At 50.8% G+C, this 15,210-nt stretch overlaps 2 protein-coding genes across 10 annotated transcripts in view; both read left to right on the forward strand.

The window, feature by feature from the left end:
• Positions 1 to 6,883, forward strand: part of MYO3A (myosin IIIA) — a 188,355-nt gene extending 181,472 nt beyond the window's left edge. For 2 of the 6 annotated variants that reach the window (XM_082452724.1, XM_082452731.1), the window contains exon 33: positions 4,006 to 5,002. In XM_082452724.1, coding sequence (XP_082308850.1) covers positions 4,006 to 4,317 — 312 coding nt within the window. In that variant the 3' untranslated portion in view covers positions 4,318 to 5,002. Of the gene's footprint in view, positions 1 to 470; positions 5,003 to 6,748 lie in introns of those variants that run through there. The other 4 variants (XM_082452738.1, XM_082452737.1, XM_082452735.1 and 1 more) reach the window with 4 other exon arrangements.
• Positions 6,884 to 8,925: 2,042 nt separating this feature from the next.
• GAD2 (glutamate decarboxylase 2) overlaps positions 8,926 to 15,210 on the forward strand; it is a 78,147-nt gene continuing 71,862 nt past the window's right edge. For all 4 annotated transcript variants that reach the window (XM_082452862.1, XM_082452860.1, XM_082452861.1 and 1 more), the window contains exons 1-4: positions 8,926 to 9,055; positions 9,765 to 9,824; positions 10,020 to 10,169; positions 11,116 to 11,349. In XM_082452862.1, the coding sequence (XP_082308988.1) occupies positions 8,980 to 9,055; positions 9,765 to 9,824; positions 10,020 to 10,169; positions 11,116 to 11,349 (520 nt within the window). In that variant the 5' untranslated portion in view covers positions 8,926 to 8,979. The remainder of the gene's footprint in view (positions 9,056 to 9,764; positions 9,825 to 10,019; positions 10,170 to 11,115; positions 11,350 to 15,210) is intronic.

The raw sequence follows: 15,210 nt of genomic DNA on the forward strand, positions 1-15,210 counted from the left end.
ACTACTTTGGGAATGTTCTTTTCTTTCCCCAAAAAATTCTTTGTAAAGTTTTGAAATTGAGGGCACATAATAAGATGGACATGTGGTATATGAGAAATGGGAGCAACGCCAGGCAATGAGAAGCTGTTTTTCCAAAATCCTAAGCGAACACCCTGTCAGCCCAGGGCACGCAGACCCCGCCATGGCCGCCTCCTTTACAGCGTGTTGTGTGGTTAAGAGAAGAGGATTTAGAGCGAGATGGTCTTAGATTTGGGTCCCGATTCTGCCACTTAGTAGCTGAGTGACCTTGCCGTGTTACTAGACCTCTTTAAGCTTCCGTTTTCACATCTGCAAAAGGATTTAGTAATTGCCGCGCCGTGTTGTTGGAGAGATTAAATGAAATGATGAATGCGGGGCGCTTAATGCCAGACATGGCGCCGGGGAGGTGTTCCATAAATGGTGGCCGTCATCATCTTTATTTGCTTGTCCAGAACTGACCTGAACTATGATCTCTGCCCCTTGTCTCCAAAAGAAGATATATTCTTCCATCTTGGAGCTTAGAGATGTTCTGGTCCAACCACAGAGTTCTATATGGGAGAATACCAAGTGCCCGAGAGATTACGAGACTTGCCCGAAGTCCCACATTGAGTGAGTGAACTAAAATCCAAGGGCTTTCACTCCCTGCTCAAATGGCTTCTCACTGAGTCACCTGCTTCCCGTTTTAACAAGCCAGTCTGCCTCCCCTCAGGCGTGTTCGCCCCTCCCCGGCAGCGGCAGGCACACATCTGCTGTGATCGTGTTCACTCCCTGGTGTTCCAGTGGCGTCTGTGGATGTCGAGGCAGTGTTCGCTAGACTAGAAGCTGGTAGCTCACCTCAGTGGAGTGCTGGCGGTGTGCTAGGCTGTGCTCTTATCCTGTTATCTTTGCTCTCACTTAATCCTCACAGGAGCTAGTGAGGTGGTTACTCTTCTTGCCCTATTTTATACATGAGGAAGCTAAGCCTGCATAGTTTCATACTGCAAATAGTCACCTAGATAATAAATGATGGAGTTAGAATTTGAACACAGGCCTTTTTGAATTTAGAGCTGATAACCTTTAGCACCCACGCTGGGTGCTTGAGGAGGGAGTGATGCAATTGTGTCTAAGATACGATCCTTATATCTGTATCTGAGGATCTGGACTCTAGAGAGAAAGGGTTCTTATCTAACCATGCAGACAGGTAACTCCAAGGCGGGATATTTCTAAACTAAGGAAGCTTAAAGAGACAAAACAACCAAGTGCAGTAGGTCAACCTTGATAGGATCTTGGCTTTAAAATAGAAAACAAAAACAAAACAGAAAAACAGCTCTAAAGGACCTTTTGGGACAATTAGAGAAACTTCAGGCCAAGCTATATGTTGGAAGATGTTATTGTAGAAAGAATATTTTATATATCTTATTATATATATTAAATTATGATCTAATAAATATTACATATTTTATATATTTATCCTATATAGAAATATACAGTACATATTTTATATAGATACTAATACATTATTCTGATAAAATATTTATATATATTATATAATACATACTCTATATATATAGTGTGTTCAGATAAATAAATAAATATATTTATCTGAACATACACACACACACACACACACACACACACACACACACACACACACACACGTACACCAGGAAGGTATGAGCAGGTCTGGGAATCAGGGACAAAAGCAATGATGATTTGAGTGTCTCATGAATTTGAATGAATGAAAGCAAGTGCAAGGTAGTCAGTGATAACATGGATGACTGTCTGTCCTTGTAGCTAAGAGCAAACCTTCCCTTTGTGCACTGAATCCTAGTCCTTCCATGTCCACCAGAATATTGTCCTGCAACTGTCCCCTCTCTCTTCTGCACCCTGAATGTTTGTTCTCTTTACCAAATCATTTCTGACAATCTGCGAACATGATCCAATTGGACGCATCATAAAAAGTACCCTTGACTCGATCTGGAAGTCAGCCTTGACTTCCCAGAGCACCTGTATTCCTACTCTTCATTATAGCAGAAGAGTAAATAGATGGGCGAGATCCTACCTCCTCCTGGGCCTCTCTTCCCATCCTTTCTTGAGCCACCATACTCAAGTTTCCATTCCCATCACTCCATGGAAACTGTCCCTGCCAAGGTCACCATATCCAGTGATCGATTCTCAGTCCTTATCTCACCCTATCAGCAGCATTTGACACTCTTTCTGTAAACATTTTCTCCATTGGCCTCCAGGACAGCAGGTACTTCTCTTGGTTTGCCTCCTACCTCACCCTCTGCTTCTCATTCTCCTTTGCTGGTTCCTCCTCATTTCACTGACCTCTCAACACTGGAGAGTCCCAGTCCTTTGTTTGCATCATCAACACATACTCTCATGACCTTAAATATCACCTATTTACCTAAAATTCCCAAACTGAAATCTCTAGCGTAGGTCAGGGCTTATATATCCAACTGCCTATTCAGTATCTTCTCTTGAATATCTAGTAAGTATCTCAAACTTAGCACAACTGAAACCAAAATCTTTATCTCCCCCTCCCCCATGAGGGGCTCTCCTGTAGCCTTCCCCATCTCGTTAAATGGCAACTTCACTTTTCCTGTGGTTTAAGGTAAAAACCTTGGAGACATTCTTGATTCCTTTCTTTTACACCCCACATCCATTCAGCAAACTCTTCCGGATTGACCTGCCAAGGTAACCAAAATTTGACCAGTTCTAACCTCCACAAGCCTAAGCCTGTCAGTCTTGCTTAGACTATTGCAGTGTCTCTTAACAGGCCTCCTTACTTCCACTGAATCACTCCTCAGCTCAGAAAGCTCCAATCTGTCTCTTAATCTAAGTAAAATGCAAATTCTTGCCATGGTCTCAGAGCTCTGTGTTGTCTGTCACACTGTCCCCTCATTCCCCCTGCTCTCATCCCTCACTATTCTCCCCCTTGTTTGCTCCATTCAAGCCGCAGTGGCCTCCTTGTTGGGCCATGAACACAATACACGCACTCATCTTGGGACCATTACGTGGGGCTTCCATCATCCTGGAATGACTGCCCTTCCCCAAGAGATCTGCCTGGCTCGCTCCTCCCGGTCCTTCAGGCCATGTCAGATGTCACCTTATCAGAGAGGCCTTTCCTGATCACCCTCTATGAAACTAAGCAGACACACACACACACACACACACACACACACACAGGCACACACCCGTCAGCCTTTCCCCATGAACCTGCTTTACCTCTCTGTAGACTCTGTAGACCTCCCGCCACCTGGTGTATTGGAGCTCTCCATGGTCCTCTTCCCCACTAGCCTCTAAACGCTGGGAAGGCAGGGACTTGTGTTCACCCAGCACCTACACTGGTGGCTGATACTTAGTAGGTGCTCCAGGAATAAATGAAAGAATGGCTGTAGCTGCATTTTAGGGAGCTCCCCACTTCCCCAGGCAAGCTGCAGACCCTAAAGGTAAGTGCTGGCAGGGCTTCCCAGCAGTGGGTTCAGGAAGGTGACCCAGCAGCCTCCCTGAAAACGTGGAAACATTAAAAAAGCTGACAGGGCCCACTCCTTGCGGCTAGCAGAGGGGTTGGTCAGATTTGGGAGCAACGTTTTAAGGAAACAACTGAGCAGTTGCAAAATGATGGTTGTCTGTAGAGGCACCTTGAGTTTCCTGTTTGACCAGAACGTACTAAAGTGTTTATTGGTTGTGAATTTATTTCAAGCCAAACCAAACTCACCTTTCTGAACTACACCTTCTGATGCTTTACTTAGCTGTCATTCAGACAACCGGGTTCCACTGGGTTCCCCCAACCCTTCTGCCCCTCGCTCAGGAGTTTTGAAAACCTGCTGAGGCAATGTCGCAGATCCGTTTGGCCACTGCCCTGCTGTTTTGAACGTGCGGTTACTAAACGCCCGCCGTTTGGTGGGAGGTGTGGGAGGAGGACCCGCCTGACTCGGGGTGGGCGGGGATGCGCGGCGCGCGAGGGCGCCGCTGATGCTCGGCCCCGGGTCTCGCTCGCAGGTGCTGGGCGGCGGAGGACCGCGAGGAGGAGGAGAATGGGCCCATCGCCAACCCCTACGACTACAGGCGGCTCCTGCGCAAAACCTCCCAGCGCCGGCGCCTCGTTCAGCATGTGTAGCCCCGCGGCTCGGCGGCCGGCGCCGTCGGGATGTGCCCGAGACTGCGGAGCTTGCCGGGGCCAAAGCGGGGGATCCTCAGGCACTGCGCCATCAGGTGCTGGGGCCGCGGCCCTGGCCTTGGCAGGGGCTGCCCGCTGGGCTCGCCCCTCGGGTGCCCGGGCCAGCCTCTGGTGCTCGGAGGGCGGAGAGCTGAGAGCCCTTCGGACGCCGCGTCTCCGCGCTCCCGCATCCTCCCACCAGCCGCCGGTTTGGGCATCCCTGGCCCTGGTCCCCAATGTGTCTCTTTGTTCACTTGTTTGCGACTCCTTCTTTGGACCCGACTGCGCCTGAGCTCTCGCCGACCCTCCTCTCTCCTTTTGGGTAACTTCACAGATTTCGTCTTTCTCGGAAACGGCTCTGCCAGGCCCGCGGCATCCTCGCTGACGGGTTGAGTCTGTGAGGACGGAACAAAGCCGGGGGGAGGGGGGCGAGGAGTGGCTTTGAAGATGAACTTCGTCCCTTCCCTTGGTCATTAAGGTTATTAAATAAAGGAAGTGCCTTGGAAAGTACGCGGCTTTCGAGGCTGGTCCGCCGGATTCCCCTTTGGGCCCAGGCTCCTGCTGTCCGGCTGTGCAGGTGGCAGGTGGCAGCGCCCAGGGAGGGAGGGTGCGGTGTCTTCTGTCTCCATCAGCGAACAACACCCCTCCCCCCAGCCATCCCAAACATACCATCTAACGTAGAACCCCGTAATTGAGACAAACGTGGCCTCTAGACAAATCTCCAAATTCTGCAACACAGCGCGCTCGCGCACACAGATTCTCTCTCACTCTCTCTCACCCTGCGCACAGTCTTTCCAACCGAGGTGCCCTCCTCTGGCCCCGCCTATAAAAATTCTAGTCCCGCCACCGAGCTGAACTGTCAGATTTTAAAGGTTCTCCTAGTCTGCAGATTTGGGGCCGTCTCCACTGCTCTGGATTTTAGTGTATTTAAGATGGAGGGGAGGGCGGTGGGCGGGCAGCCTTTTGCCTTCTTCAGTCGTCTGCATCTTATTTAAAAACCCAGGTTAAGCTCTTCTATGGAAGTGACGCCCTCCGAATCTACACAGCCCGGAGAGGGTGATGGAAAGGGGTGCGGTGGTTTCTTGGACGACGGAGTTGGGAGTAGTGTTTTGGCTGGAAGGGGGCTTGTCTCTTCTGCCGGCGTCCCCGGCTCGTGCGCCCAGGGCCCCGAGCCAGGGAACTTGGGGAAAAATATTCGAGGAGAGAGTGAGGGTGCGTGCAGCTGGCTGAGAGCGTTAGTTGTGCCACTCGCCCGGTGGGTGGTACGGTTGTCTCCAGCCCAAAGAGTTGGCACCGAAAGGTCCCCAGCGGTGACGTGGACAACCTCTTCCTTTTACCAAGAGGACCCGCGCAAGGGGAAACCTCCCACTGCGGCAGGGCTGAGCTCCGAGGCCAAGTGCGCTCAGGCCCGGCTCCCTAACCTGGGTTCACGCCGCGGCCTCCACCCGGAGCGAGGAGCCACCTCCGCGGTGTGGACCGTCGGCACGGCTGTGGTTGGGCCTGGCCGAGGCACCCACGAAACGAGCGCTGCCGAGCACCATACCCTGGGGGTGGGCGATGGAGGGGGATCTGTAACCCAAGGTGGCCCGGCCCCCTCCGCCGCTTCTCACCCGTCCACCCACCACCAGGAGGCCTTAGGGGCTAGAAACAGCTCTGCTTCGTGGCCGGGCCTACTCAATCCAAGCTTCCGGAGTGGCTCCTGCAGACCAGAGCCTTGGCAGCCCAGCCGGATGCTGGATAGAGAGGCAATTGGGCCCCTCCCTAAAATCCATCCCTCCCCCCCCACCCCTTTTTAAGTGGGACTAGAAAAGAGAATAGCAAACACACGCGGTGAACGGTTGCAATGTTTTTGTTCTCCTTTTTTTTTTCTTTTATTTCTTTGTTTTCTCTCCTTTTTCCTTCTCTCTTTCCATCTCTCCTTCTTTGTCCTTTGATACTTAAGCGCCGGGAGGACACCAGGGAAAACTTGTACCGCGCACTATTCTTCGGCAGGCCTGCAACGCAATTTCTGGGTGAACTACGGACAAAAAATAGGTCAACCCAGGAAACCGGCCCCCTCCGGCGGCCCCTGGCGCGTGGCTTTCTCTTCCCTTATTCGAGGAAGGGCCTTCGAAAGCTCTTCCCCAGCGCTGGCCTGCCTCCCCTTCCCATTCAGTGGCTGCCTCCTTTGAGAACTAATGATGGTAATTATTACCTCCCAGAGCTCTTTTGTTATCTCCAAGCCCAGACCCGAGTGCGGGGGGAGTGGGCTCTTTTTCGAAATGACAGTCTTTATAAAGCAAATTGCCGTCTAGGCAGGGCCGGCGTTGAGGAAAGACAAATCAGATACCGCATGCGTCTGAAGAGGGTGTGTTAAATAAGAAACGTAAATACCACCATTAGATTCAAAATACCCTGGAGTTGCGGGATTTAATGCGGTTTAAACAGTAGGATTTAAAGTCATCGCGTTTAAAAAAAATCTATTAAATTCGGGCTTTGTGATTTCTCCCTTTCTCGTATTTTAATCCGTTTCTTTCTTCGCGGCTTTGTGTGTGTTTTAAATGCTTGTTTTAAAGAACCTTTTGGTTTTTGACCACTCATTCATAGCAGAAAAGTTCAGCAACTCCAGCCTTGCTGACTCCGAAGCGAAACGTGCAGGATTTGGTGTGGATATAAACAAAGGACGGGTCTCTCCGGCTCGTATCAGCGCTGCTGGAGCAGGAGCCCTGAAGCTGCTCTGCCAGCGGCGCAGACGGCCACCCCACGAAGCCCTGACCCCCCTGGAGTTGTCACCTGGATCCACTGGAGCACTGGAGCCGGGATCGCCGGAAAGAGGGGTGGAACGCAGGCCAGGGTTCGTGCCAACCGCGCGGCCACAACTTGACGCAGGCTTCTCGGCACGGCAGGCTCTGCGCCAGGCCTAAGGCCGGACCCGTCCAGCGCCCTTCCCCGCTCCCACTCCTGGGCTCAGGTCCGGAGGCCACGGTGCAGATCCTACGGATCCTCCAGGCTCGGGCACGTGCCCCGTGGCCCATGGTCCCCGGGACCCATGACGCCCTTCCTAAGCGAGGGTCGAGGGATGGTAGCCAAGACTGAGGATCCGTGGGTCTCTGCTTTAGCAGCAGCTTTGGTAACTTGGTTCGGAGAGCAGAGAAAGAAGGTCCTGTGAACACAGTGGAAATGAGAAGCGCTTGCCCAAGGAGAGCAGCACGCCGCCGAGGAATGCGCCGCGGGAGGCCGGACGCAGCACTTTCCCAGCCAGGCTCATCCTCACCCTCTCTCTGCGCACCCAGGAGCTGCAAGGCAAACTTGACGCTGATCTTAACTGCCAAGGGACAGCAACGCGAACTCAACGGGCCCCCAATCCTCAAGGCGCCCTCCCTTTAACAGCTTGTAGAGAAAGGAAAGTGTAAGAGAGGAGAGATTATGACTTTCTCAGGAAAGGAGAAACCCCTTACCACCAAGCCTCAGAAATAGCGAAACTCCCGTTTCCCCGCACCCCACCCTATCGTGAAGATTCCCTTGGGGGATCAGGTGGTCATTGATTTGAGGCCCTCTAAAACGAGGGCCCAGCAGGCCATGCCTTCTTTCCGCCTTTGGACAGCTCAGATTGCTTACTGGAAACTCGGTGCACGCCTCTCACGCACACACCGATTCCTGTGACACGTAAGCAGCGGGCCCTTCCGCGCCTCCGCAGGCCAAGGTCACCAAATGACCTGATCCCATCCCCCATCAGCCGTCAACCCTGCCGGCTCTAGCTCTCTTCCTAGTCCCCTTCCAAGAAGTGTCCGTTCATTTCTCTGCCCAGGCTGAGGCCCTTGGTGATAGATTCCAGCGTGGATTTTAATTGCCTCAATCAGCAGTTTCCCCCCCCAGCCGTCAGTCGGAACCTGGACGGTGGGTTCTGCGACCGCGCGCTCCGAAGCACAGGAATGGTGCGCCCCCGGGGCTACGCGGCTCCCTAGGCAGGCATGAGGCTCCACTAAGGAGCTGAATTGAGCCCATCAGTGCATAGATGCCCTTCCCCCACCGTCCCCTCCCCAGGCTCGCGAACCGCTCCCGATTCCGATTCCGGCCCAGTCGCCAGGGGTCCCGGGGTCACAGCGACCTCAGCACCCTCTTGGAGGAAGGCGACGCGGGAATCGCGCCTCCTTCCCCGCGGCCGGAGCCAGACCTCAAACAATACACCAACCGAGGCAAATAGAGGACTGTCTCGACCACCCTTCCCGCCTCGCCAAGGTCTCTGGTCTACCCCTGCTGAGGCGCGCGCGCTCAGCCGCGTGAGCACTCCGGACAGCGCCCCCGGCCCGCGGGGGCAGCCAGCGCCATCACGCCTCACGCTCCCCGGGGGGCTCCTGCACGCCTCCCACCCACTCACGCCGACTCCAGCTCTGGCGCACTGTCTGCCTCGCACTCTTACGATTCAGCTCCCTCCCTCTGCCGCTTTTTCTTCCGCCGTCCCCTCATCCTTCCCTATTGGGCTCCCTCTCCTTCAAAATCGCTCCGGCGCTCCGCGCTTTCCCATCTCCTGGCTGTGAGGACCCCGCAATTGCCTTCTCTGTTCAACCCCCAAAGCTCTCAGAGCGTTGCCACGTCTCTAAGCTCTAATCCCAGCACACACGCGCGCGCACGCACCCGCAGACACGCACGTTTCCTGTCCCTGTGTGACACCCACCCTCTGCGGGGCGGCCGCGCCGGCCCCCGCGCGGTGTCCTCATCCCGCCACACGCACACTCACACTCACGTACACACACGCACGCGCGCGCGCAGGGCGGATCGGAGGGCAGCTCGCCGACAGTTCGCATTCGGAGGCGTCCTGCTCCAGCCTCGCAGAGCCGATGGCATCTCCCGGCTCCGGCTTTTGGTCCTTCGCGTCTGAAGATGGTTCCGGGGATCCCGAGAACCCAGGCACAGGTAGGAGAACCGGGACCTGCAGGAGACGAGCTTTGCGGGTGGACTGGGGTTTGCGGGGCTGGGGAAGATTGAAAGAGGTTTTTCCACTTGCAGTGGGAAACTTCGGACGCTTAGCCCTGCCCTCGGGGTGTGTCCCTGATGACCCAAGAGACCAAACCCCCCACAGGCTCTTATCCCCCTGGGAAGATGCCCAGAGAATCTCTGGCCCTTTCCGCTGAAATCTGGGAGAGCCCCCCAAACACGGCGGCGTCTCCTGGACACCGAACTTGCGGGCCTGGGGCACTGCCACCATCGTCGTGTCTGGACCCTGGAGAGGGACGGAGTGGCGGTGGGGAAAAGAAAAACTGGAAAGGGGGGTAAATTCTCTGTCTGGAAGGAGAGCCTGTGAGGAAATGGACAGCCTCGGTGTCTAGGAAAACTCGCCCAAGCGAGGCAGGAAGGGGACTTTGCCCTAACCGAGTGGCACCTGGAAGGCAAGTGCAAAGGGCCACAGTGTGGGCTGCTCCTTGGGGAACAAATCAGCGAACCGAGGGTCGGGCCAGGCCGCCAGGCTCCCGCGCGCCTCCCGCACCTGCCCGCTGTGCGGGGCCGCAGGCAGCCTTTCCCGGACCCCGTTGACGTTGACGTCGTTCACAAAGAACGAAATTTCACACGTCTTTCTGCTCTTTTCTTACGGCCTCGCCCTCCTCCTGCCTGTCTTTCCTTGCAGCGAGGGCCTGGTGTCAGGTGGCTCAGAAGTTCACAGGCGGCATCGGAAACAAGCTGTGCGGTGAGTGCCGGTGCCCGGGGGAGGGAGGCGGACGTGGCCAGGCGCCTTGGAGCCCGCGGGGGGCAAAGCCACCTTCTCACCTCCGCATCCCATCGAGGGTCGGAGATTCTTGATTTTTGGCCGGGGACGGGCGGGGTGCTGGGAGCCGGGCCGGCGGGCGGCTGACCGAGGTCCGCGCTCCGTGTCCTTGCCCAGCCCTGCTCTACGGGGACGCCGAGAAGCCGGCGGAGAGCGGCGGGATCCAGCCCCCGAGGGCCACCTCCCGCAAGGCCGCCTGCGCCTGCAACCAGAAGCCCTGCAGCTGCTCCAAAGCGGGGGTCAACTACGCGTTTCTGCATGCAACAGGTAAAGGCGCCTCGCGGGGCCCCCGGGAGCCTCTGCCCCTCGCCCTGCCCCGCCCACCGCGGCCAGGAGGGACCCCGCGCCGGGAGCCTGAGCCGGGGCATCGAGGTGGAGGGCGGAAGCGGACCTTAGGAGAACCTTCAGCCGACAGCGAGAAAGGCTGGGCTTGCCCCCTCGGTCCGACCCCGACCCCGGCCTCTGCTTGGCGCTGGGCGCCCGCGCGCGCCCTGGCTCCGGGTCCTCTCCTCGGTGCCGCTGAGGCCTCGGTGGGACGCGGTTTCCAGTTCAAAACTGCTGAGACTTTCTAGGTCTTTAGATCGCAAGAGTAATTTGTAGCTGTGTTTTCACAGGAGAACGATTCACGTGAGCCCTGCGCGCGGTTTTGCTCCCTTGCGCTTACACACGCGGTCACCCAAACATACGCGCGCGCGCGCGCACACACACACACACACACACACATACACACGCTGTCTTTGGAAACAGTGGGCTTTCGTAATAGGCCAGAGATCCTAACATTGCATGACCCATTTTGCCTGATTTGCCCAAAGGCATTACTCAAACATTCCTGACTTGAAGTGTTTCCGTGATCATTTAAGATGATTTACTGAGAAACAACATTTAGCGCGAACGCCGGTGAAACAAATGAATGGAGGCAATGGAGGCATAGCCTCTTTAAAAAAAAAAAGAAAAGAAAAAAGAAAGGAAGAAAGCAAACAAGTTATGAACTGAAATGCAGGAAATAATTTGGGGTAGGGAGAGAAATGGTAATTTTTTTCATTCCTTCATGTTTGAAGAATCCCTCCTCTTTAAAGAAAATGCTCTCGTTTCCAGAAGATTTTTTTTTAAAACGTAAAATCTCTCGGTTCAAAGAGAAATTGTCAGCTGACAAACTTGCCCTGGATAGTTTCATTGTAAAATTAAAATGTGGCATTTTGATTCCATTCTTCAGACCTGCTACCAGCGTGTGACGGAGAAAGACCCACTTTGGCATTTCTGCAAGATGTTATGGACATTTTGCTTCAGTATGTGGTGAAAAGTTTCGATAGATCGACCAAAGTGATTGACTTCCATTACCCCAATGAGCTTCTTCAAGAATATAACTGGGGATTGGCAGACCAACCACAAAATTTGGAGGAAATTTTGATGCATTGCCAAACAACTCTAAAATATGCAATTAAAACAGGTATTGTCCAATCAGAAATAATAAAGCTCTTTTTTTCTTTTAAAGCTTTAATTTTTTCTATAAAACTGTTTTAGTTTATGGAGTTAGTGATAATTTCAGATTTACAAAGTTATTTTTGTCATTTAAGAAAATAGTCATGATTAGAATGATTAACATCAATAGCACCCTTTGCCATTACTGTTCATGCTTGTGAAGTTGATAATGTCAGAAACGTTATCTAAGTATAAATCATCAGATTTTACACTGCACTATTTGACCATGGAAATTAACCACTGATGTAGAAGCAACCATTTGTCAGCAGAGGCCTGTAGAAGTGACCGAAAATAGAGAAAGAAAGGGAATCTATAAATGAAAGCGCAAAAGGCATGATCCAAACAAAAGCCCAAATACCAGTGCAGTGCTGGTATTTCCTTGGCATAGAAAGCATCAGAAATTGGACAAACCATCCATGTAATGGTTGAAGCAGCGGTATAATATTTTGGCATTGTCTCAAATGACCAAGACTTCAGATTTGAACTCCAGGTTTCCTCTATTTTTAAATAAATGTACACAAAAGAAAACACAATACAAACCAGCTTAACAATTCAGCCATGTTATACAAGGATGTTCGTGCTTCCTAACCATTCTGTATGTAAGACAAAGAAAAAAGGGATAGAGGGGAATCAGATATCCTTAAGGGCAAACATTTTTAGTCTATTTTGTATTTATTGCTTTTTTATAGTATTCTTCATACTCTATCCATTTTATAGCCACAGGTGTAACATTTATGTGGGTGCACTCTAAGCTTTCATTTTATCTACACAAAGTCAGCTATTCATCTCCGCAGGTTATGATTACCCCTTCGTTTTCTACTTTGCCTCTAATCATCCTGATACACGGTGGCACTACTACACTTCATTAAAGCAATAAAAATAAACGTGAATGAATTTGGGGGGAGGGGAGACCTTGTGGATCTAAATTGACTTGTAGCCTTAAAAAAGATTTGCTAACAAATAAATATGTAAAATATCACAAAATATTAATTGCCCTAGAAACTTAATCTTTTTCTTTGCAAGTTTTGAATTACATGAATTATCAGTATCATTTTAATCAACAACAAATTTTAAGAATGTTTGCCATGGGACTTTTAGCCCTTTGTTTTGTTTTATTTTTGTTTTTGCGCGTTCTTTTCACCAACAGAGAGGAAAGATATGCATAGAAGCCTTAGGAGATTGATTTGCCATACTATTATTATCCACCTTTGTGAAAGTATAGACTTAGAATTAGATACCTAGGGAAAAGAATTTAACTCGGCGATTTCTATCAGACTCAATCTATGGAGTATGAGTTTTGAAGACTTCTTAGATTTCATTCTCAATTATATTCACAGAGAGTCCACATGATGTGTGTACTAGGTACTAAAGATGGTTTTTCTTCCAGATTTTCATGTATCTGTAGGTGCAAACCTGAGCAATGCGTTTAATTCATTTTTATTTGACCTATTCCCCAACCTAATATTTAAATACATTAACAGTAAATTGCTACCTATTATTTTGATTGTTACCAAACCAAAAAGAATCTATAAAAATGTTTCACATCTTCATCCTTAAAAGCTGGTGGTGCCTGAAATGCAATTTAAAGAGTTAAGATAATGGAAATTGCACGTCAATGATAGTAATTGTTCTGTCTGTCAATGTTCCATTTAGTATCGGGAAAAGATGGGCCAACTCAACACTTAGATTTTGCCATAATGCTTGTGAAGCTGTTGGTCAGTGTAGCTCTAATGCATTTTATTTAAAGGTCAGAAAAAGTATGATTGAGTTGGATTTCTGACCAAGGCATATCAATATTAATTCAGTATCAATATTATTCATAACATATGTAGTCTTCTGGTCCTTCCCCCCACCCCCAATAGCATTTCAAGTAATTAACAGCTGTCACCTTCCTCTTTGACTGGCAAGTTGATAGGTTTCATGCTGTAACTTGTATTTGACAACTAGTACTGTTTTGGGTCTGTGAAGCAGTTACCATCACTGCTACCATTAGGCGTGTTAACGCTCCTCAGAAGATTCTTTTGTAAAATGCATGTTATGATCTGCTTTCTACTGAGAGTCCTTAACCTAATTTCCACTTGGACTCCAGACTTAGAAGTGAGGGGCAGGGGGGAAGTCTTCATGCATTGTTAAAATTACCTCTGTAAGGAATGTTGCGAAAGAAAACTGAGAAGTGCAGAGAATGATAAAATTCTGGAATAATTAGTGTTTGCTAGGGTCCTTGGGTTTGCTAGTGGTGGGGTGGGGTGGTGGAGGGCTTAATCTTGTCTTGAATCTCTGAACTCAGCCATGAGACAAAGGCATTGAAGCATCAGTAAACGAGGCCATCCTTGGGTGTGTGTCGCGGGTCCAGAGAGAGCAGCCTGGACCGACTTGGGGCCCCTTCCCAATGGACTGTGGACACCAGGGTCAGAGCTGCCTGCGGCTGGCTGTTCACAGAGTCTGCTCATCCTTCCTGGCTCATTTGCTGATCTGTGGGGAGCGGTCCAGAGGCGGGAGCAGCTCTAATCTCTGGTTTCAAACTTGCTGTCTCCGCGGCAGCGCGTGGCCACCCGACTCCTTGGCCAGCGCTAGCTCGCAACACGGGGCCGGGGGCGGGGGCAGCAGCAGTAGCGGCTAGGACAGCAGGCAGGCAGGTCTCAGGGAACCCTACCTGGATTCGGCGGCAGCCTATAGGTTCATGGGAAGCGAGCAAATATAATATTTCTGCAGAAATCAAGAGGACACGTTGTTGTGATTTGTCAAAGCATCTCCCTGCGTGTTTCCACATCGTTATCAGTGAATGCAGATTTTGAGGCAGGAGAGATTTAGGTGAAATAGACCAAGGTCAAAAATTTATGGAAGAAGGAAGCCAAGCAATTGAAGCATCAAAGTTCTTTCCACAGTTTCCCGAAGTCATCAGGGTGAATTGACCTTCTGATTACCTGGGGCACAACATATATCTTGGGATCCCTCTCAATTTTATGCAGAGGTTTTCATGCCAACATTTCCGTAGAGTTAGTGTGTGATCATAGATACCAGATTTGTCCAGAAAATGCATGTGAGTTGGGAGAGTTGATTAATGGATAGATTTGCTAATCCTTATTACTTTCCTCGCTTCAAAGAAATGGCTTAGGGAAAGAGGAATGAAGGGGCCTCAGGAGGGAGAAGAGGGCTGTGATTTCAGCTGTGAGCGCTAATGAAATGGGGAGCAATGAGGCAGAGAGGAATACACAGGAAGCCTGTTTCCCTCTCTGTGGATGCGCAGACTGACGGGGTCAGCATCAGAGCAAAAAGCTTGAAGGGCACCGTGCAGGGCCAAAGAATGAGCGAGAGCTGCCCAAACCCCAATCTCTTTAAGATGTGCTCTTTCCCAGCTCCTATCTTTTCTCGGGGTCTCATTGTCTGGCCACATGCCCACAGCTGATAAGAGAACGGCTCTGGTCCTGGTCCCGAGATAAGCTTTGTGTTGACTTTTGTCTCTGCTTTCCCCATTGCCTTCCTTTATCTTGTTTTGTCCATGCTGGCGTGAGAGACTCTCACATCCCCAGGCTTCAGACAGGTGTCCAGTAAGTGGCAGATGCCTTTTCATCAGAAGCTATTTCCTTAATTGTTAATCTTCCAAAATTTTCGCTGCTAAACAAATCACAGATTTATAGATAGGCTTGTGTGGGGCAAGACAAGGAAATGGAATTCTAATGAGATCTTTACAATCACATTTTAAATAGTAGCCTCAGGAGTGTTTGGGTGTCAACCCCTTTAGAGAGTTTTAGAGGAATCCAGAAGTTAATTAGATAAGCCTGGCTAATAGACTGATCGGTCCATTGACTATACCTTCATGTATCTTGTT

The sequence above is a fragment of the Balaenoptera physalus genome, assembly GCF_965194825.1.
Source record: "Balaenoptera physalus genome assembly, chromosome: 2".
Classification (NCBI taxonomy): Eukaryota; Metazoa; Chordata; class Mammalia; order Artiodactyla; family Balaenopteridae; genus Balaenoptera; species Balaenoptera physalus.